The 23636-nt window shown below is 36.0% G+C and overlaps 5 protein-coding genes across 7 annotated transcripts; 3 read left to right on the forward strand and 2 right to left on the reverse strand.

Moving 5' to 3' along the window:
* The first annotated feature begins 202 nt into the window (after positions 1-202).
* Positions 203-3494, forward strand: LOC105226933 (mannosyl-oligosaccharide glucosidase). The gene is made up of 2 exons (XM_011206069.4): positions 203-1364; positions 1431-3494. Exons 1-2 carry the CDS (start codon positions 477-479, stop codon positions 3201-3203), a joined length of 2661 nt encoding a protein of 886 aa, XP_011204371.2. The 5' UTR covers positions 203-476; the 3' UTR covers positions 3204-3494.
* A 1098-nt stretch (positions 3495-4592) lies between these two features.
* Positions 4593-10749, reverse strand: LOC105226932 (transmembrane protein 68). 2 transcript variants are annotated; one of them, XM_011206068.4, is made up of 5 exons: positions 10426-10749; positions 10085-10362; positions 9859-9997; positions 5642-6308; positions 4593-5579 (listed from the first exon to the last, which is right to left on the reverse strand). In XM_011206068.4, the coding sequence occupies exons 2-5, from the start codon at positions 10128-10130 to the stop codon at positions 5469-5471; spliced, it is 963 nt and encodes a 320-aa protein (XP_011204370.2). In that variant the 5' UTR covers positions 10131-10362; positions 10426-10749; the 3' UTR covers positions 4593-5468. The 2 variants fall into 2 exon arrangements, with proteins under 2 accessions (XP_011204370.2, XP_011204369.2); XM_011206067.4 differs by having other exon boundaries at positions 10085-10366.
* Positions 10750-11095: 346 nt separating this feature from the next.
* On the forward strand, positions 11096-16810 carry LOC105226930 (RRP12-like protein). Its single transcript, XM_011206063.4, has 14 exons — positions 11096-11341; positions 11404-11960; positions 12032-12148; positions 12208-12998; positions 13069-13690; positions 13758-14017; positions 14083-14217; positions 14283-14442; positions 14514-14786; positions 14843-15111; positions 15579-15754; positions 15826-16065; positions 16162-16474; positions 16557-16810. Exons 1-14 carry the CDS (start codon positions 11200-11202, stop codon positions 16657-16659), a joined length of 4158 nt encoding a protein of 1385 aa, XP_011204365.2. The 5' UTR covers positions 11096-11199; the 3' UTR covers positions 16660-16810.
* On the reverse strand, positions 16485-18831 carry LOC105226931 (transport and Golgi organization protein 2). Of its 2 annotated transcripts, none has more exons than XM_011206064.4 (4): positions 18289-18831; positions 18087-18209; positions 17555-17801; positions 16485-17474 (listed from the first exon to the last, which is right to left on the reverse strand). In XM_011206064.4, exons 1-4 carry the CDS (start codon positions 18428-18430, stop codon positions 16985-16987), a joined length of 1002 nt encoding a protein of 333 aa, XP_011204366.2. In that variant the 5' UTR covers positions 18431-18831; the 3' UTR covers positions 16485-16984. The 2 variants fall into 2 exon arrangements, with proteins under 2 accessions (XP_011204366.2, XP_011204367.2); XM_011206065.4 differs by having other exon boundaries at positions 17555-17681; positions 18289-18830.
* A 161-nt stretch (positions 18832-18992) lies between these two features.
* LOC125780260 (uncharacterized) lies at positions 18993-19896 on the forward strand (the record flags this gene model as incomplete). The annotated part of the gene is given in 1 exon segment (XM_049462201.1): positions 18993-19896. A coding segment is annotated over 1 exon segment (83 nt), but the record flags the coding sequence as incomplete, so codon positions are not given.
* Positions 19897-23636: the final 3740 nt, after the last annotated feature.

A 23636-nucleotide genomic window follows, 5' to 3' on the forward strand; every position in this document is an offset into this window, starting at 1 on the left:
ATCTTGGTGGCATCTGTGGTTACTACTTAAAATAGAATTAAGGTGTTGATATCTTAGCTAAATTAACAATATTTTCTATTTTTTTCAACAAAAAATGGTTTCACACACAAATATTGTCAGCAGATGTCGCAAAGCAAAGAACGTTGCTCAACACTGGTACACACGAAGTAGCAGAGAACTTATATGTATCTGTTAGCAGAGAGCGTGGAAAACACGTCAGAGAATGTTCTCCGACACGTTCTCTGAAAATAGTTAAAAATAGTTGACAGCTGTAAGGTTTTTGACATTTGGCAGCTAAATTTAGAAAATACATAAAATTATGTTTTAACGAGTAATTGTGAAGGTAACAAAATCGAGTTGGTTGAACTCCACAAAATTGTGTCTAATTGGCGCAAATGAATTTATTGCGAACAGCGTTCAACAACAGATAAGTATACGGACACGTAAACGTAAGGAACAGCTAATCGATTTGCATCATGGCTAGGCAGCGACGCAATGTCAACACAGCCGGTGTGGGCACAAACTCAAATAATATTAATAACACAAATAATACAGCTACAGCTAGCAGTCCGCAAACACCTACCAACAATAACAGTAAAAGTACCAAGAATTCGGGAAAACACAAAAAGAATGATTCAAACTCTACTCACAGCAGTGGCGGCAATAGCGGCTCAAGTTCAAGTACGATTTCTTCGTCAACATCTGGGGCAAACAAAAATAAGGGTGCAAATAAAAAACGTAGCAGTTTCTCGTTGTGGCCCCAATTAATGTTGGATAAATGGAAGACGCTGATCGGTTTTGTTTGTTTGGGTGTAGCGTCATATTTTGGCTACTTAGGTTACCTGGAAACTCGTGTAAACACACCGTTTGATAATGAAAAAATGGTGACACGCTCAGGGCTGGACGATCCGGAACGTTATTGGGGCTCCTATCGGCCACTTACATATTTCGGTATGAAAACACGCGATCCACATTCGCTAGTAATGGGTTTGATGTGGTATACGCCGTCCAATTTGGGACACGGTGGTAGAGGCATACGCCATTGGTGTGAAATCGGTGATAATCTCGACAAATACGGTTGGACGCATCATGATGGACGTACATTTGGTGTGCAAGAAATACACGATCTGCCATTCGAGTTGAAAACTTCATTTATTAAGTATCCTGGTGGTAGAAAACTGGGTGGCGATTGGACAGCGCGTGTTTCTGTGCGTAATGTAACCAAAACATGGGATCACTCGATATCTCTAATTTGGTATGTGGCGCTCGATGAACGCACAAATGGTCATATTAGGTATCTTTCAAACGACAACAGTCCCGAAGCAGGTGTCTATGGCGAGACACTTGGTCTGGGCGAGTTCAAGGTGTGTTTTGCAATTAATAAAGGAAAAAAATTAATGGGTTATAATTGTTTAAAATTTTTATTTTAGTTGCGTTTTCAACCAATTAAAGGCAGGATACTGCACAAATCCTATTTGAGCACAGTGGCACCGTCGCTCAGCAAATTAAAGGAAACCGTTTTTTCACACTTCCGTGTATTTACGGATAAACGTGATAACCGCTTTGTCGGCTTACCCGGTGAAATGATCTCACAAAATGGTGTAGTTGCAGCTGATCCCAATTTTATTGCCATACAAATCACCGCCGAAGTGGATTTCACCATGGATATTATATACCAATCCACTTCCGGACATTCCAATGAGAATGTGTCAAAGCCGCCAACAGGCAGAGCATTTACAAATGCCTTACAACAGAAATTATCCGAGTTCGATAAACGATTTGAGGACACATTCCATTTGTTTGCTGAGGGTTATTCAGCCAATGAAATCAAATTTGCCAAATATGCCGTTAGCAATTTGATAGGTGGTATTGGTTACTTTTATGGCACCAGTAAAGTGAAATCAGTTTATACGAAGAAACCAGTGCCATACTGGAAAGCACCGCTTTACACCTCCGTTCCGTCGCGTTCCTTCTTTCCACGTGGCTTCTTGTGGGATGAAGGTTTTCAAGCACTCGTCATATCCTCATGGGACCTGGATATTGCACTGGATATCATGTGCCATTGGTTCGATTTGCTGAACATAGAAGGCTGGATACCAAGAGAACAGATCTTAGGCGTCGAAGCATTAGCTAAAGTACCGGAGGAATTCGTTGTACAACATAACACCAACGCCAATCCTCCTACATTTTTCCTCACATTAGACAAAATACTCACGCATCATAAGAAAGAGCTATCGGTAAAAGGACGTCTCGACGTGTTGGAGCGACTCTATCCACGTCTGCAAACCTGGTTCGCCTGGTACAATACCACGCAGCGTGGCGATGAGTTAGGCACTTACTATTGGCGTGGGCGTAATGCCTCCAGTGAGACTGAATTGAACCCAAAAACGCTCACATCGGGCTTAGATGATTACCCGCGTGCCTCACACCCCACCAACTATGAGCATCATGTCGATCTGCGCTGCTGGATAGCGCTAGCCGCGAGAGTAATGAGTGACCTATCCGACATACTGGGTAAGGATAGTAGTAAATATTATGAAACCGCCTCATTCCTCGCCGACAACAAATTGCTAAATGATCAGCATTTGAGTCCCTTCACCGAGACCTATGCCGATTGGGGTCTACACACCGACGGCGTGGTGCTTAAGCGTCCACAAGTGACCAAGCAAAATCTGAAAAAATATCAACAACAACAATTGGAAATGGTGCGCGTCGTCATGAAGCTGCCAGAACGTCAATATGTCGACACCACATATGGTTATGTGAATCTATTTCCCTTCCTACTGCAAATACTCGACCACGATTCAGTTTTTTTAGGCAAATTGCTGCGCGATTTACGCGATCCGAATGTGTTATGGACCAATTATGGTCTACGTTCACTATCCAAGAGCGCACCATTGTACATGAAACGTAATACGGAGCATGATCCGCCATATTGGCGTGGTCCCATCTGGATAAATATCAATTATCTAGCGATTAAGGCATTGCATCACTACGGCACCGTCGAGGGTCCGTATACCGCGCTTGCGCGTGAAATCTACAACGAATTGCGTGAGAATGTTGTAGGCAACATATTCAGGGAATACCAAAGAACCGGCTATCTGTGGGAGCAATATGACGACACCACAGGGCAGGGCAAAGGCTGCTATCCGTTTACGGGTTGGACTTCTCTAGTAGTACTTATTATGTCGGAGCAATACTAAAATTAATATTTATATCACTTATTTCGTATATAGAAATTGTACGCTATATATGCATGCCAACGTACATACATATGTATGTATTATGTAAGTTTTTATTGTTCAGTGTGATTCGAAGATCGTAGTGTTTATCTCTCGTACTAAAAAGCATAGTCTGCCGATTTTCTTAATACTTCAGAAATTGTGTTTCGCGCAACTTGCAAAAACAATTAAAAATATTAAAATACTAAGGCCAAAAATTGTGTAATTTTAATTCGAAATAAATCAATAAAACATAGAAATGCTTAAAACTGATTTGAGTTTGATTTTTAAGGGGTTAGAAATGCATTTTAGCCACTGTTATCGGTTATATTGAACCCCTTTCCCACGACAGTCGGGTCTACGTAAGCAGAACGGACCCGGTTTTTTATCCGGCCAAGGACTGTCAACTCGGCAGAATTCTGCCGCTACAACAACAACAACGTTATATTGAACCCTTAAAAGTCGGGTTTACGTAAGTGGAACGCACCCGGCAAGGGGGTTCATCTCGAAAGCATTCCTCTAAATTACTTGAGTAATATTTCTGCTGTTGTAACAACGAAATCGACGTAATTGAACCAACCCAACCTCAAAAAATACCCAAAACGGTAATGGCCAGACAATCACTGCAAAACAAATCACCAAATAGCTAATTTTAAACTTAGTTACTTTAATTTTTCATATAAAGTTTTGATACCAAAAAAATGTTTGAGGTTATATGAAAAAAGTGTTAATACAAATGTCAACTTTGCAATATAACTTTTTTCCAAAAGACTCGTAGTTTTGCTGTAAAGCGGGATAAACCGTTTTTAATCCTTAAAAATTTAACTATTTCCGCTTTTCGACCTAAAATCACTAATATTCGATTTTTTTTCATATTTGTTATTTTATGCTCCTTTTCTAATGAATTGTTGTTGTTGTAGCGACAAAAGATATACCTGAAACAATTTGGAGGAATGTTGCCGAGTTGACAGCCTTTGATCAAATAAAAATTTAGGTCCGTTCCGAAGACTGGCGTGGGAATTGAATGGGGAAGTACAATGGGTTTCAAACTACTCTGTTTTCAAAAGTTTCTGCACGCGTCTAAGTAGTTTAGGCCGTACTATTGGCAGCATTAATTATGATATAGAATTTTCGAACTCGAACATCAACTTCGAAAGAGTGAAAGAGAGTGAAAGTACAAAAGAGAACTGTTCGCACGACAGTCGGGTCTACGTAAGCGAAACGGTCTCGGATTTCTTATTCGGCCGAAGATTGTCAAATCGGCAGCATTCTACCACTACAATAACAAAATGTTCTCATTACTTTATTTTTGCTTAGAAAATATTTGATAAGTAAATAGATACAATTTTTATCTTTAGAATATTTATTTATTTTATTTTTTTTATCTTTTTTATACACTTTTAATTTCCACACGCCATATAATAATACACAATAAATTAAGATTATTTAATTTCTTATTTACGTCACACTAAGCATTTACTGAGACAACAATGTCAATACCGTTGAGTTAATACATATATGTGTGTATGTATGTATGAATGTAAGTAAAATAAGTAAACATTTAGGTGTACACACTCTTAAACTATTATTAAGCTACACAATTGAATTGTTTTCCTTTGATATATTTGTTTAAAAAATTATGTTTACACAAAGTATAACTTATTTGAAACATATTAATTGTATGGTACGCATTCTGGTGCCGGTTAATTTCACTGAAAGCACCGACGTGCAAATATGTATAAATAGGAATCCCCTAAACCCCCTGGTTAAGCTAAAATTAACTAGAGTTTATAGATAATAAATTAATAGAAAATTGTTCTGCTTTATTAAGTACACTTATGGCTATTTATAGAAATATGGAAAGCTGAACTTTAATTAGCGTGTATGTTGATGAATTAGTGATATACTTGTATGTCATAAATAATAGTATTTATAGATGCAGTTTGACGTTTTATAATCCTGTTCTTCTATTACTTATTATTATTTATTGTATACTTTGTTTACATTTTTACTTTTATTTTTATTTTTTCTCCTCAAAGTTGTCAAAAATACGCGCAATAAAAGTACTTTTATAGATAGCGGATAGTCTTTGCGTTTCCCTCCCCTCAAAAGAAATGAAAGAAAAACTTAAATAACACAAGAGAGTATACTATGGAGAATTGCTGCAATCGGTGTAAACAATTGCTGATACGGGAACACACCTTTACACTAAGCACATAAATAATTAAATTAAACAAAATTTCATTTTTACACTTTTGTTTTACTACGAAACGGCGGAAAGCGATCGAGCAGCGCGTGAAATATGCTGCCGGGTATGCGTTGGTTCTTGTTGATCAACTCCTCCAAAGCGGCAGCCACCTAAAATAAAAGAAATACTAATTTTATACAAAAACACTAGTAATGAACATACACACACACACCTTCAGTTGCAATTCCTCCGGCGTAAGCGTGCCATCATACTCCAACGGCCGACCAATAAATGTGCGAAACTTCACTGGAAAACCACCATAGATCGGATAGACCGGTATGCGCACCGCATTGTAGAGTTTCATGAAGAAATTGCGAAAAATACCCAATTGACGAAAACCTTCACGCAAATTTTGTGTAAAGCATGGTATTATCGGCACCTTAGCTTCCAATGCGACTTTCGCAAAACCGACACGATTGCGCCACAACAGCTCGTAATAGTGATCGCCGAATTGTGCCTCGTAAACGCCACCCGGCGATATGGCCAGCATGTTGCCCTCCTTCAGTATGCCCACACACGATTGCACCGTGCCGGGACTTATATGAAATGCCTCGGACATTGTGCCCCAACCGGGTAATTTGAATAGGAAACGATCGCCAATCGTATATATCAGTCGATCCTTTTGTAATATTATGCGTGAATTTAAGTAATACATATCAATGGGTATAGCGCCATGATAGTAGACAATCAGTGCTGGTCCAGTCTCTGGTATATTCTCCATGCCGATCACTTCGTAGCCGTGATAAATGCGCGCATGTGCATCCCACAATGCAGCGACTAATTTTCGACCGAATTCCCAGAATTTGCGATCAGTGCGTACGGCGCGCATGATCACCTCCCTGAAAATGTATGAATGACAGTGAAGAAATTGGCATATTAATTTGAGGTTATGATAAGTATTTGTAATGAGTTGAAATAGTAGTATAATATTTTTCGAAACATTCTACAAAACTAAGATCTATACGTATGGTAATGTCGTAATGTCGTCAAGGAGTTCATATCCGATCAAATTTGAACCGGACTGGTCAGTTTAAACTGAGCTTGGTTTACGCGCAGTCTTAAGAAAGAAATTTTCAAATTGGTACCACCATGTTTGACGTCTCCATATTTCACTTTGTGTGTGTTTGACAACAGTTGGTTTACGTTACGAAAAGTTTTTCGTCCGATTTTTAGAATCCGTAATAGTACGGCATCATTGAAAATCTTGCAGAAGTATTTTGGGGAAACAAAAACAAAAATGTCGTGAATTCATCGAAAACTTGACCCATACGAGAGGTCCAACCGCCTTTGTTAATGACGATAACATCGAAAGAGTTTGTGCATTTCCCACAACAGTCAGTTTTACGTTACCGGAATAGACCCGGATTTTTTTCGGAGATCTAACCCCATTTAGATCGGCAAGTCTTAAGAAAACAGAGCTTTAAAATTCTCGTGTTGGCATCAAGAAGATCTCAACATCACTTATAGATCGATTCAGCACATTTTGGTTAATGAAGAGTGTCAATGCTAGACACATATCAAAAGACCTGAAAGACCGTCGGGTAGGGGTCGCAAAAAATATGATTATCAACTTAGTTAAATACCATTCATGAATATGGCACCGAAACTTTTCAACAATCTAACTAATGGCGCTCCCAAAATGAGCGAAACCGAAAAACCCAAACTAAAAAGCCTCTGCCTCCACAAATTAAATTATAATTTCATAAATCAAAACTACAATTGAGTTAATCTGGTAATAATTAGTTTATAATTACAGACTATGATTTATGAAAATCTGCTTCAGTAACAATATCGACAGATGTCGACAACATTTGTTGCAAAATAATAGCAATAACAATATGTCCAGCAGCACTTAAATAAAAACGACGCAACTGATAAAAAATGTGAATTATTGCGTAGAAAATTCATTATCGAAAGCGAATGCTTATAGCCACACAAATATGTATGTATGTATTTTATATATACAACACATGTTAATTAGAAACTAAGGCTGGGTGCATAGTGAAACGTAAATTAAAAATATTTTAAAGATTTGAGAAAAGCATTGACGAGCAACTTTACGGTAGAAATACAACAAAATAAATGCAATTTAAGTGCCAAAAATTTTCGATTCTATTCCTAAAGCTTTATTGCTAACCAAACTTCATATACAACAATCAGGTCTACGTAACCGGAGTCGGTATGAGTTAACATTCTACCTAACCCTAACGACTATTTAAGGCAGAGAACATTCGTGAAGTAATCTGGAGGCATTCTGTTGGTTAGACAGTTCTCGTTCGGATAAAGATACGAGTTCGTTCCGGTTAGGTAGAAACGGTCGCTTTACTTTTTGCTTCACGTTGCACTGTGTTTTTAGCTTTATTTACATAGTTGACATATAAAAAATTCTAGAGATAAGGAAAGCGATGACAAAAGATTGATGAGTAATGGGGTATTGACATACATATCTAAAACTTTTATTAAATAGAAAAAATATGTAAATATTATGAAAAGAAATGTTACCTTGACTTTTTAAAGTTTTAATTATAACTTTCTGAAACATGCAATAAGCAAATTAAGTTAAGTTTAGCCCTTCTCAACTAGTTTCAAGACGATTAACAATTACACTCGATATATTAATTAATGCCTTGTCATGCTATTTACTAGGCTAAAAAATTATATATTTTATATAAATCTGTAATTATAGATACATACATACATATGTACTTATATATGTATGTACCAGCCATTAGTTTGTTTAAATTCAAATCCCTTCGCATGCTGATAACTTAAACCTTATTTAATATGCATGATTTTTAAAATAATATATTTTATACATATGTAGATATGTCTGTACGTGTGTATGTATAGATGCAAAGTGCAGCACACTAAACTCTTTTTTATTTTTTAAGTAAATCTATTTTTGTATACAAATTACGACTTGAATTTGTATGAACGCATTGAAGGTCGCATGTTAATAATGGACTGGACTAAGGAAATACGGCATAACTCTCCATATAAAGCAAAATTGTTTGACGAAATACTTTGAAAATACATATAAAAATTTTTAAATGAAAAAACGCGGGTTTGAATGTTGTGAAATGCCAATTTTTACTTGTGATATTACAAATTTATAATTTGTCTTTTAAATAGAAGCAAAAACTATTTGTTTACATTAGACGCTTTCAACAAGTAGCCTGTAAAAGCGATAAAAACGCAAGCTAAGCAAACATATGAGCAAGAAATTACAATTCTATATTTTCTAACAATTTTGCAACAATACACATATGTATATACATATGTAAATATACAAACATCTGCGTAATAGATATGTACGTGCAGGCATTACGAGATTACAAAATCAGCCTTGACCGGAAATTATGATGTTTAACTAACCTGTAAGACAGGTTAATGACATAATACAAATAATAATCTATCTAGTTAACAAGATATATAAAAAATTATCTTTATGCCATTAAAAAAGTAGCATTGTCATAATTATGATTTTGCAAATGTGTAGCAATCAAGCATGCAAGATTTTATTAGGACTTCACCTCTTCGACCTGTCAAAATTTCACTCATCAGCTAGAAATGGTTAAAACAGGTGTTGTACAACTCACCAATACAATAGCATAGTAATATAAAAACTATTAGCAAACAACCAGTACACACACACATGAATAGTTTACTTAATGATTAATCAAATTCCACTCTCAAGCGGCTATTAAATTGAAATTAAAACGACACACGTTTAAAAGGGCAATATATAATACTTAGTTTTACAGTAAAAAAATACAAAAAGCGATAAAGAAATATAAACACTCTAAGCACTGTTTTTGTACACTTGTTGAGATATACTTATGGTATATGAATATGCATAAGAAATTAAAGCAATCATGCGTAGCTACATATGTATGTACATTTGTATGTAGACACAGCCATAATTTAATGACGCTCATTTGCACTAATTAAATGTTTATGCTTAAATTTCTGGCTAATAAATAATCTGTACTTTGTGTTATTTCATAATTTTTCCGAAAAATTTTTGGTGCTTGACCAAAAAGCACAAATCATTTACTTCCTGATTGCTGCACAAAAAAAATTTTGGGAATATAAGGAAGCTCGTGTCTTATTAAGTATTTGTGCATAGCTTTTGTTGTTACAACAAAAACAAATCCAATTATATACAAATATGACAAACTGTTCAATCACTATAATGCCCACTGATTTATAAAAGGTAAGGAAATAATTGCCCATTAAGAGCACACGTTTATTTTTTTTGCATAACTATTTTGCAGTAATTGCAAACAAGTCCAATATGCGTTCAATATGCTTAAATTGCATGAGTGAAACGCTACTGCCCCCTGCCTTATAATGCTAACTATGGCAAAAATAAAATAGTAATCTTACCTGTGCAATTTGTAAATGAATAACATCACAAATGATATGTAAATTAGTGCCACGAAGACCATCGGAAGCAGGAATGTTACAATTAGCGGCCAAAGCAGCCGGTAAAGCCATAGCGAGTAGTCCAAGTCAATGTAGGTGGCTAAAGCGTAAATTTGGTTGCATACATATATGGATAAGAACTTTCTTTAATAAATAATATTCATGCACATATAAAATTGCAACTTACATAAAAAGTCTAACAGATTTTTTGCCAAGTCCTGTAAATATTCCATGTTGTGCTTCTATGCTGCTTCTGCCAACTGCTTGTTTTTAACCGCAACAAAACAAAGAACTAGATAGCGCCTATTGGTAAATCTGCGTATGCGCCAACAAAACAAAATGCTATCCACTGTATACAAATCGCAGTGGACAGCGCTGTGTCATTCAACTCCCTTGCGGTTTTACTGCTTTACTTCTTTTAAAACTTATTTTACACAATTCCAGCGCACCGTAAGGCAATAACGTCTACCTAAATAAACGTAGTTATTTTATTTATGTACGTTTTTGCACTTTTTCCGCTATTCTGACCTAATTTTCACTTAAACTTCCAATTACTTTCTTTTCGCTGCTCTGCCGTTGTGCCGAAATAGTTGATGGTAACAAATACTTTATAAATATACTTAACTCATATGTTTAACATTTAATTATTTATATATTTAGCTTTTAATTAACTTTCACACAATTATCTTTCAAGTTTGGCCTTTCTTTTAGTATCTCTGCAAATGATTACACATGTGTTTCCTATTTTTCATTATCACACTTTTTGTTGCAAAATTGATTGTTTACTTCTCTTTTTATACAATCGTAATAAGAAAATCGAACATCAACCGCGAATGGCAAAACAGCAACTGAATACAAAAACAAACACAAATGACAGCTGTTCTAACAGCAGTGATGTGTTTCCAACAGTTTTTGCGAAGTAAAAAAAAAAAGTATGTAAAAATATTTACTACTAAAAAAGTACTATTTTAATGAACAAGATATTTAAATCCTTTTACATCTTTATTTTAATTTTTTCTTGTGATGGATTTAAAAATAATAATTTTAATGTAAAGCAAATGATAAACTTCTTCATAATCAACATATAACTTCAAATTTTTTTCCAAAACATTTCCTCTGCTAAAATTTATTTTGCTTCAGTAACCCTTGACAACAAAATATGTAATTCGATTCCCTTTTGTATGACATTCTTTACTGAAATAATTCTTTTACACTAGCACAGTGCATTGCCGACACGTGTTTTTGTTTTCTCAATTCTTGAAACAGTTTTAAATAGTTTAATTTTTCAAAACGTTGCGCAAAATGGGAAAATTTCGTTCTAAACTAAAGCGCCATACTAAAGGCAAAACATGGAGCAAAGGGCAGTCGTCTACTTCAAATCCTGACCAAATGAAGCATCGTATGAAAGCCAAGTCGCGCTTCTTTCAGCCCAATTTGAGTTTAGGTAGGTAAACAAATGCAATTTTTGTGTTAGAAATTTATTTAACTTTATTTCTTAACGCATAGCTCCACCAGAAGCGAATTCTGATCCGACTACACTCACACTGGACGCTGTCATGAAACACGATCAACGCTTGGCTTACAACGCTGAAACGACTACAGTCAATGATGTTGCCGGCAGTCTGAAATCGTTCAGCCTGCATGACGATGGACTCGAAGATGAAAGCATGTCGGAATCACAACAGGGCACTTTTAAAACTTTCAAAACATTCGCTTCGAACTATAGCGCCTGCAGCAACATGAGTTTTAAACGTCTGCTAGTTGGCTTCCGTGCATCGTCCGATTTGCATAAAGAAATGTTAGCCATACTAACAGCACTTACCGAAGTGATACGCGAACGTGGTGGCACCGAGTCGTCAACAGAGTATTTTATCTTACTTATGGAACAGATTGAGGCCAGCACGGAAGACAATGACATTATTGCTGGTATTTCTTTGTTGTCAATGGGCATTAAGTCAGTGCCGGCGACGGTGCTACGTAAGCGTTTTGGAGAGACAGCACAAACCTTTTTAACGTGTCTGCAACGTTTTATAGAGTCTACAAATCAGACTATAATTAAATATGTGCGTAACATAACATTTTTGTGAAAACTAAAATTTATTAGTAATATTTTTTTGTCAAAATTTTTTTACAGATAATTGGTTGTTTGTCGGTGTTGCTCTGTGCACAGGACTACAACACTTGGACTTACTCCTCAACTTGGCAGTATATTGATGCTATACTTTCGTTTACCATACACTCGAAGCCAAAGGTGTGTAAAAAAATTGAATATAATATTTATGGTATATCAAATTACCGTTATTTGCTTAGGTGCGCAAAGCCGCTCAACATGCTATTGTATCCATCCTACACGGTAGCTCCTTTATGCGCGCTCCCAAAGGCGAAGATGCTGAGAAGGACATCAGTGAGGAGCAACCGAAAGTGAAAAGCCATCCGGCCAGCAATCGCATAACGAAATTCTGTTTAAATCAATTCAAACCCGAAGTTCTGACCAACTCACAAACAACCGTATTGCATACACTAACACTACTCAAAGACATTTTGAGTGGCCTTAAAACCGAGGACATACGTGCGGTATGTGAAAGCCTTCTCTCCATAATGACCGCTGCAAACGTGCTCATACGCACCAACTGCTTCCAAGCGCTGCATGCGCTCTTCGCCTCGCGTACGACAAATTTGAATGGCCCATTATGCGCCAAACTCTTGGCTGCCATACACGAATATCGTCCTGATCGCGCTGACATACGTCAAACCGTAGCTTGGGTGACGGTGCTCAAAGAAGGTCACATACATTTGGCGCTGTTGGACTTGAATTTGTGCATGAATGCGTTGCCGCGTTTCGTCGACATCTGCGCCACGGATTTATGGATGTCGGAGCGCGCTGAAATAATCAGCAGTGTCTCGAATTGTTTAAAGGAGCTGCTATACGAATGTGTGAAGCCGGCTTGTGAGACGGCTGAGCAGGCGGAAGTTCATCGCATTTCGATTATGCGCATTATCGCGTCGCTCGAGAAAGCGCTGAATGCGCCATTCGGTGAAATGGCCAAACACGTGATTCTAGTATTTTCCATCGTTTTCGAAGTTTGTGGCAAGCACTACAGGTATTTACTGTGAATATTAAAATATATACAAAATCTTAATTTACTCTTTAAATACTCTTCATCTCTCCAGCAAGGAACTGTCGCGCTCACTTTTGACCCTGTCGAAACGTTATGACACACAAAGCGCGATGCGCGTACAAATCGAACACACCATCATTGCCGCCATACAATCGATGGGTCCGGAGAATGCGCTGAAGACAATACCGTTAACAAACAGCAAAGGCGAAGTTTTATTGGAACGTTCCTGGTTGCTGCCGCTGTTGCGTCAAGGTGCCAAAGGCGCCACTTTTAAATTCTTCAAAGAATTCGTTTTGCCGCTAGCTTTGGATTGCAACAACAAATGGCATCAACATGCGCAAGACCAACAAAAGTCCATGTCACATACATACGAGCTATTGTGTTGTCAGCTGTGGGGTCTATTCCCAGGCTTTTGTCGCGAGCCCGCAGATCCGGAGAACTTACGCTTGATTGCGCCCACTTTGGGAAATGCGCTGGATAATAATCCAGAGTTTCGTGCACCCATCTTCGATGGCTTAACCGAGTTGATAGCGAACGAGGAGAGCGCTGCAATCAAAGAAGCTTTGGCAAAATACTCCAAAAATTTCTTACCACGTCTCTTCAACATTTACGCACAGAAACCAAACACCACATACGAGGCGGATCTGCGCAAAAAGACATTGGACGTCGTAAAGGTACGAAGCTAGTCTTGAAATATCTGTATCTATAATTTTTTCACATTCTTCGTAACTTTTCCACCAGCTCTATCTAACACGCACGCCGGAGGATGTGCTTAAGGAGCTTTTCGAGACTGCCAAAACACAACTGTCCAACACGGCCGTCGGCACCTTCGAATACGATTCGATTTTCGACATCAACGCCGCCTTGCTGCTCTTCCAAACCAGCGAAATTATACGTGTGTTCTTCGAGGAGTTCATAGTGCCCGTGCTGAAGAACGAAAAGTCCAAGCTGGTCGCCAAAGATGAGCAAAAATTGAAAAAGCAACAGCGCAGAACATATGAGTACGTTTAAAGTGTTTTAAATTTATTTGAAAATAACCGTTATTAATAATTATTTTTTTTTACAGACTCCTGCGTGATATACTCACTTCTGAGGCAGCTTCGTGTCAGAAATTCGCACGCAAAAATAGCATAGCCCTACAGAAACTGCTGCTGGATGCTTTTGCCACAAGTTGTGCTGTGTGCCAGGCCGCCCGTTTGAGGTTAGGTTTGCAACTTGGAAATTTAAACATTAATTAATTTAAGAATTTTGCATTTTGCTACGTAGATGCCTGAAAATTATTATTGAAAACCGCAAATCTCTAACTGTGAATGACAAAATTGTTATGAAAACCATACCGGAAGCTGTGATCTCATACAAGGAGTTTTCTACGCGCAAGGAAAATGTCTCCGAAGAACTCATTACATTCTTGGTGAATTTGTATCAGGTATAATCATTTTTCCCATCATTAGTTATTTTCCAAATATTTAATATTCTTTTATTATTTCTAAACCACAGGAGGCTGGCAAATTGAATGATTTCGTCGATATATTGACAGCCGGTTTTGCCGGCGATGAGTCGCTCATCACCAACACCATATTAGCTTTCCGCACTGTGGTCCAACAGCAGGGCAAAAATCTAACAATTAACACACTCGAATTCATAATGGAGCAGATACTAGTGTTTCTCGTGCAGAAGACACGCTCACTGGCCGAGGCGTCGGTCGCCTTTCTGATAACATTCATCAAAGTAATGCCCTCACCGCTGGTTGCCAACCATTTGCAAACGATTGTGAGTATATTTTATGGCTTAAGTGTCACAGTAATTAATAGTGAAGAAAAATTTAGATGAAAGCACTGTCCGCCATGGCGAAGGACACAAAACGTTATTGCCGCATACAAATCGGTTATTTGTTGAAAAAGCTTTGCAAGCGCTTCACAGCCGAGGAGCTGATCAAGTTCGTGCCCGGCGATGATGAGGTGACACATCGGCGTCTGAAGAAGATACGCAAGCAAATGCGACGTGAGAGCAGGCAGCAGCTGAACGAAAAGGATAAGAAGGACGAAGAGGAGTCAGAGGACGAATTCGTTGCTGGGCTGGAAAAGAAGAGTGTGACGTATGTTGTTATTTTTGTTGTTGTTGGTTTTATGATTATTTTTGTTGCTATTATTACTGTTATTAATTTTGTTGTTGTTGCTATTATTGTTTTTTTTGCTGTTAATATATTTTTTATTTATTTTATTTTATTTCTTATATTTTCTTTATTTTTAATTTAATTTTTTTTATTAAATTTTATTTTTGTGTTTAATTTTTTTATAATTTTTAATTTTTTTTAATATTTTTTATAATTTTTAATTTTTTTTTAATATTTTTTATAATTTTTAATTTTTTTTTATTTTTTTTTTTTATTTTTTTTTATTTATTTTAAATTTTTTTTTTTTTAATTTTTTTTTAATTTTTTTTTTATTTCTTTTTATTTTTTTTAAATTTTTTTTTTTAAATTTTTTTTTAATTTTTTTTTAATTTTTTTATTGTTGTTTTTCTTCTGTCTATAATACCAAAACTTATGTAATCCCCTTGCAGCATTGATGACATTTTGGCCGACTCCGATTCCGATTTGCCCGAAGACATGGATACAGACGACGACGAGGGCAATAAGGCTGAAAAGAAGAGCAAGAAGCGCGCCAGCACTTTTATACGCGAAGATCCGGAGGACATTGTGGATTTGGCTGATATTAAGTCGGTCGGAAATGTGTTGAGTGCGTTTGCATTGATTGCATATATCCGTTGTGTTTTTTATGTAACGGTTTCACTTTTTTCGCTCCAACAGCAAATCGTCCCGATGAGAATGCAAACGCTGCAGGCAGCACCAAAACAAAGAATAAGGATCCCAACCGTGGCTTCAAAACCGCCGAAGACGGAAGACTGATTATAAGCGATAAAGCATTGCGTGGCGTTGGTGGCGACGAGAGCAGCAGCGATGGCAGTGATGATGATGAGGATGACGAAGACGAAGGTGTCGAGGTGAAGAAAGCGCCTAAGCGTGGCATGGAGGTGGACTCAAGTGATGGTTGGTTGAATATATTTTTTATATAATTTTCTTGTTGTACCCTGGTCAGGGTGTATCCACTTTGCCACTTTTTTTATAATCGTTTCAATTTCGTAGAAGAAGAAATGCCTGCCACAAGCCGTAAACGTAAAGCTACAGACGCTGCCAGTATGCGTTCGGGCAAAACATCAGCCTCCAAATATGTGGCCGGTGGTAAGGGTATACATCGTCCCTTGGGCGCGGCCAGTGATGCGATATCCATGAAATCCGGTTACTCGTCGAAAACAGCTAAATCTGGAAAGTCTGCAGCCGCCTCCGCGTACGCTGGCAGCGACTACACGACTAAGAAAGCCAAGGGCGATATGAAGAAGAAGGGCAAACTCGATCCATTCGCGTACATACCGCTCACTAGAAACACGCTAAACAAACGGTACGTTAACTTTATAGTTTTAATTCATTTCAATGTTTCATATAATTTTATTTATTTGCTATTTGTTTTTGTTGTTTTACAGAAAACGCGCAAAACATGCAGGCACGTTTAAGAACATAGTGAACGGCGCACGCAAAGGCGCGCTGAAAGGTGTCAAACAAAGAGTCGCCAAGGCTTACAAATAATAAAATAATAAAACGTAATGCAATAAACCGCAAACTAACTGTATGTATATATATATAAAATAAAATTATCTTGTTAACTAGTAAGAGTTGTAAATCAAAACAGTGGCAGAGAATAAAACTTTAAATCATTATTTAAACAACTAAAATGAAAGCACACGCATACAATTCTATTATCACCTATTTGTTAGATCTTTATGCAAAAAAAAAATGTTTAGTCATTACACCTGAGTACAAACATTTATGAATATTAGGAGGCATTGAGTTTTGTACAACCAATTAGCAGCGCACCACACCAAAGCATTGTAACCTTATTCGCGTTGCCAACTTAAGATTTTTGAAAGAACTGTTTTTCGATATGTGTTTGTCGCCATTCACCCTCGGGATTTAGTCCGGCCATTGTTTCCTCGTAGAAATGCATTTTATTATGCTCATCAATCAGTATAACGGTGTGTGTGCGGCTGCCGTAGTCCGCTAACGGCACATTCACATTTAACGCACTCAAGTGTTCGCCCCAATTGGGCGCGCGTCGTTTCAATTCCGCATCTGGCCAAAACTTTTGTTTACACTTTAATAAATTCTTTAAATTTGTCACTAATTCATTTTGTAGATTTTGCGCATTTTCCAACGGAACGTTTGACAGCTTCTTGTTGAAATTCTCAACAATGTTTTGGAAACGTTGACGTCCGTGTATGACTTTCTGAAAAGGTACGGCATCCAAACTGTTGCCAAAGCCATAACATTTACCATCAACAAAATGCTCCAAAGAGGGCGGCGAATTGCTTAACAACGTTATTGCAGCGGGTCTTTTCGAATCGCTGAAATGATAAAAATGCGTTTATTAAATTTAAATATAATTATTAATAAATAAATATATAAAAATATAAATGTTACTAACCCAATTTCGATTGACACAAAATTGAAAGCGCTGTACTTGGTGCAATCGGCCAATAGTTCAGCGTTGTAAGTTTTTATATTGCAATTATCCGTGGAAGAGACAAAATTTGAGACGATCATGCCACGGCCTAACAAAAAATTTTCATTGTTCAGTAGTGGTAATGGTTTGTTGTCTGTAGGAGTGTTGTTCCCTGTTGTATCAGCCTTATTGTTGTCATAATTGAAGTGCATTATGTTATGGTGTGTAGCTATGCGCATATATATATATGTTTCAAGTTGTTTTATGAATTATTGTTTATCAGCGTATTAGAGATTAGCGTAAATAACATTGACAAAAATAAGTGGTCAATAAATATTTTTGTATACGAACCACACACAAAGGCATCATGCAAGTTCAATTCGTGATAAGTAAACGTTAATGTGTGAATGTACGTATGTATGCAGTTAGGGGTCAATGAGCCGTAGTAAGTAAAGTAACAAAGGTTAGCATATGACAACATTTTATATCTAGCTGATCGCTTGTTAATGCTTACCCACAGCATTCCTAGGTTTTGGTTCGCCAGTCAAATTGAGCAATGCACCTATTTTAAATACACCACCATGACCACCAATAGCTAGCCAAGTACCACCTTCACGTCCAGGTTCGAGGTCAATGCCTGATATGCAATTCGAAAATACAAAACAAAGAAAACATACTGCATGAATTGTTGCATATTTATGTATGCCAGTACTCACCTCCATAAACATGCTCGGCATTAGCCCACTTTGCTGCATCTTGAGTATCTCTGGCGAAATATTCATCCCGATTTGAAGCTAGAATAAGCTTATAACCGCCGGGGGTTGGATTTGAGTTCACGTAAAAAAATATCACACACATTTTATTAATATTAGTCGAAAACGCTATTAATTTTTTTCTTAATTTTTGCTTTTCAAATCCTAAACGTGTCAGTGCGGCGAATTAATTGAGAGTTCTGCCGAAGGCAATTGTCCAATTTCTTCAGACGTCTATATGTATGTATTCACATATACAGTGGGTTTAATGTTGTTTTGCGAGATGTGGCACAGCCGATTATCTCAAGACAATAATACTAACTTCCCTATTTAAAGATTAAACATTATATTCTTGACTAATTATCACTTATTTCTTATCTAATCACAACGACACATTCTTAGCAATAATCAGTAGATATGTGTAACACACTCCAATCGGAAGGTAAACAGTTTTTGCCTACTAGCAGCAGTGCTTTCCGTTTCTTGTTTGACATACGGTACAAATGTTATGCTTTCTCTTGCTATCATATGGTAATAGGTAAACAATGTTTTCAGTGTTGGTAAATTTCTTATTACAGTGAATTTTGATACCATGATTTTTGTATGGCTTTTGATAGAATTGCAAGTTTTTAATATTATTTATATATTTTCAATTAAAATCCGGTTTCGTCAAGCATTTTAAATTGATCAAGCTTCTGTAATCTTTGTAAAAACTTGTTTTATTCAATACTAAATATTAGATACTAAATACTTTTGCCATGCAACCCTGTCAAATTGTAGAATGTCAGTCGAAAACGAAATTGCGAAACTCAGCTATAGGAAGTTAAAGTAAAGCGTAAATTCTATTTTGTATCGTAACTAGTGGATTTTCATCAAGAATTCTTTAACAAATTAGAAATATTATTGTTTAACATTAAATATTTTATCGTTGAAAAGAAATTCAATAAAATTTAAAATATTCCTAAGCTGTTGAAAACAAATTAAATCTAAACCGTGGCACTTGGAGTGCAAAACATGGGACAGTGTGGTGGCGAACTCGTCAAGCTAGTCCTGCTAACGTGTGTGCGTGAATTGAGGAAAAAAATGATTGCCCATTGACCACAGGGAAGAAAATGAACATGTAAAATAAAACGTGCAGTACAGAAAATTGCTAAAAATAGTAACGAATGTAGAAGCGAAAATAAAGTGCTCAAAGTGCTTGAAGTGAAAATATATAATAGTTTTGTTAAATATAAACAAAAAATGCAACGATAAGTGTTTAAAGAAAATTAATTACAAAGCAAATAATTCAATTATCAAAGTAATGCATAATTTGTAGTGGCATAACAGAAATATACAATTATTGCGGCTTCTTGAGTGTCCTCCTGCAGCGCAACTGATTGGGTCATCTTTAATTTATTGATAATAATTAACGCATTTGCACTAACATTTGTGCTGCATACAAACAATTCAACTGTAAATATTGTAAAATAAAATAAAAGCATTGAAAATGCTTTTGAAGTGTGCCCGAACCAGCGGAAGCAATGCAGCAGAAAGCAGCACCAGTTCTTCCATTGCGGCGAAACCCCGTGTTACAGGTTTGTTTTCTAAAGTGTGCTCACCTAAGGTAGAGTTAAGTAGAGTGGGCAATAAGAAGAAAGTAACCGGTGAAAATTCATAAATAGTTATGAAAATGAATACTGGAGTGACTGACCCAAATATATAATAATTCAAGTACTGTTAAGTATTTTGTGTTTTCGAAAACAAATATGAGACAATATTTATACATAAGTATATAGAAATTTATGAAATGAAAGAAATGTTTGCTTTTTATTAAAACACGAAATTAAACGATTTAATCATTACGTTTATTTTGTATTGATTTTAAAGCTAAAACATGAATGAAAAAAGTTGCATGCAATAAAAACAGTTTCTCTGATCAAATATTTTCTTTAATTTTGAAAATTTTAACTTTGTTGTAACTCAATTTTAGAGATTTATTTATAAGGCTTTTATGTATATTTTTAGCTTATCACGCAAATAGTTAAAGAAAATTCTCATGACATTTATATATAAATATATCCATATAAATACCCATATGTACCTACATATGTACATAGCCACAAACATACATGTATGTATACCGATGTAAATAACGATTTGTTTTGGAGGAGCAGAATGGCAAATTGAAATGGATGCGAATCTCATCTAATTTGTAGATGTAATTTAATTATCCGTAATTGCCTTCATTACAACTACGTTAATTGTTTTGTGTGACAAATTGCTTGTGTCAACCTTCTTGTGTACATGTGTATGCAAAACATTGATTTCTGGACGCTTTTTCTACTGTCCAGATTTGTATTTATTTCCCAAAGGCTAAAAAATAATGTACAAAAGGAAAGCTACAAAATTACCTTTCAGCTTTTGGAATGTACTTTTTTCAGGATTATTGCAATTCCAATGTGAGAGGTACATTTTGCGCTTTCGAGTTGGTAGAGTCTATAAAATATATGTACACATATTAAAATGATGAGCGTGGAATGCTGCTGATCTATCTGTCTGTATACTAGCCCCCATTTTTTGAGATATTGATATGAAATTTTGCACATCTCCTTTTCTGGTTCCAATAATACCGTTCAACACGATTTTTGGGTCTGACTTTTGCATGTTGAATTCAACTTTCTCCTACATCAAAAGGGAAAAATATTTTTTTGATGAATGTTTGCTTCTGTCGATTTTTTTTTTTGTACTTCTTTTATGTTCGTATTATCAAATCAGCACCATTCGTAGCAAGCAAAAACAAACTCTAAAAGATAAAAGTAAAAACTACAGTATTTTTCAGAATTTCAACCTGAAAAGAGAAACCGAAAAAATTTTTTTTTGTTGACCGGTGTAATAATAGTTTTTACCACTACAAAACTTACAATTTCCCTGCAATTATAACATGTTATACATACATACATAGGTACAAACTTATACGAGTACAGATGTATACCTGCATAAGTACATACTATAGGAAATCTTCAAAAACATCAAAATTCTGCAATAAATGTGCAAGTGTATCTTTCTTTAATATCGCTCTGCAGACATCGCACGCGATATTTATGAGAAGGATTTACATACTTATAAAACAACAACCAATGCAAATAGCAATTATAAATTGACGTCAGTGGCACACCGTCTTGGCTAAACACATCTATAATTACACACATTTACATACATAGTACTCTCTGTTCCACCGAACCCAGTGAGTAAATAAATCATTTACGTTGCAAATTCCATATTATTTTCGAATGATATCAAAATTTATATACATACACCCACACAGACATGTATACATATGTATTTTTCTGAAATAGCAAAAGAAACACAAATGTCTTCAAAAAATCTCCTAAAAAATTCAGTCGGTAGACTCCTATGGATATCGCCTATATTGCGCTCAGTGGGATATCTGTGTTGTTGTAAGTAGATCTCGTAAGCCAAATAAGTATTTACATATTTAAACGCATTTACATGCCTACGTATGCACATACATATGTAAGTATGAATGACATTATTATTAGATTACTAACAATTTGAATATGCATAAATATTTATTTAAATGATTAGAGAAAAAAATTGGCATAACATTCTGTGGAAGTCCGCATGAGGAAATAGCTTGAAGGATTAGTAAGCTGAGACTTGATTTATTTTCGGCAGCTTTAAATATATAGGCATAGATGTCTGTATGTATAATGGGGTGGATAAAAAATCCGAATGTTATTTTCATTTGATATTCTGAAAAATAGATTCTTAGATAATCTAAGAATAATTTTTAAGAAAATCTCACCAAGAAATTTTAATTGTAACGGGAAGTTCCTCCATATAACAGTTCTCTAGTTTTTTCTTATTAAAAGGTAGAAAAATTCAATATCGCTTCCAACTACTTGAAAGAATATATCGTTTCATAGCTCGATCTTCCCAAGCGACATCGCTTCGCTGTATGGGCTCTTGAAAAGTTCCAAGAAGTTCCGACGCTATCGAGCCAAATTTTCTTCAACGATGAGATCCATTTTTGGCTCAATTGTTATATAAACAAGCAAAATTATCGAATTTGGGACAAAGAGCAACCGAAAGAGATTCAAGAGTTGCCATTTCAACCAAGAAAAACAACGGTTTGGTGTAGTTTGTGGGCCGGTGGAGTCATCGGTACATATTTCTTCAAAAATGATATCAAGATTTTTTTCTTGCGCTATGATGAATAATGAGGTGAAATTTAACGTCATCTATGTCTTTTTAGTACAAAGTTCGTACAAATTCTATTTAGAAGAAAATTTACCTGACAAAAACGAATTCTAGATTTCAAGCTACAACATTGTTTTTTTTTATTTTTAAATTCAGCCTTAAAGGTAATACATTCTTAAGGTATCTTAAAACATTAAAAAATCATACAATTACTGCTTAACACAACCGAATTATGTTCGACGATACATAAAAACATTTTTTTTTTTAATTTTGCAATAAAAAACATTTTTTTTTATTTTGCAAATATCTTAAACTTACACACATACTAGCAATCATCCATACATATGTATATAATAGCGTGATTAATGCAATTTGTCGGCACCATTGTCTGGTTGTCGTTGGCAGCAGATACTCGTATTAAGTATTAAGTAAGCATTTAATAGTAGTCAACTCGTTAAATTGCATGTCATGATTGGCCATTACTCTATTATTTTCCTTGCACATGATCGGCTTTGCTTTTTATTTATTTATTTTTTGTATTTAAGTTTTAGCACATACACGTACATGTATATGGATTTTTTGTTTTTGTTTTTATTTGTTTTTCGCATTTTATTACCGCTAATATTACTCAGCCAACGGCTAGAATCACTTCCCGATACAGTCTGGCTTGGAATGAGTGGTCCGCAGCGAGTTTGCACTTTGGCATCGTCTCCCATTGAAGAGCAAAAACGAGATCTTAATTCATAGAATCGCATTCTCCACGGCGGCATTACAACTGTTTATGTATGCATGAGTGCATAACTAAATAGCTAAGCGAAGTACGTGTGTGTATGTGTGTATATGCGGAAATGCCTTTAACCAATGACGTAGGTTTGACCAATTAAATTGCACTATGCATCCATCAATTATCTGTTATTCACACTCATCGGCGATATGTATAAATGTACGAACATGTATCTAACGACTGTATGCGCATGTAGCCGAGCAAACACCTTGCGCTCTCACTCAGTTGGTTGTTGTAATATCTTGCTGCTTTGAGCGGCATATTGGAGATCGGCTCAAAAGTCCACCCGCCGTGTTGTTGGGGATTTTTGTTTGTTATAAAACGA

This window comes from Bactrocera dorsalis, unplaced genomic scaffold (assembly GCF_023373825.1).
Source record: "Bactrocera dorsalis isolate Fly_Bdor unplaced genomic scaffold, ASM2337382v1 BdCtg339, whole genome shotgun sequence".
NCBI classification, from domain to species: Eukaryota; Metazoa; Arthropoda; class Insecta; order Diptera; family Tephritidae; genus Bactrocera; species Bactrocera dorsalis.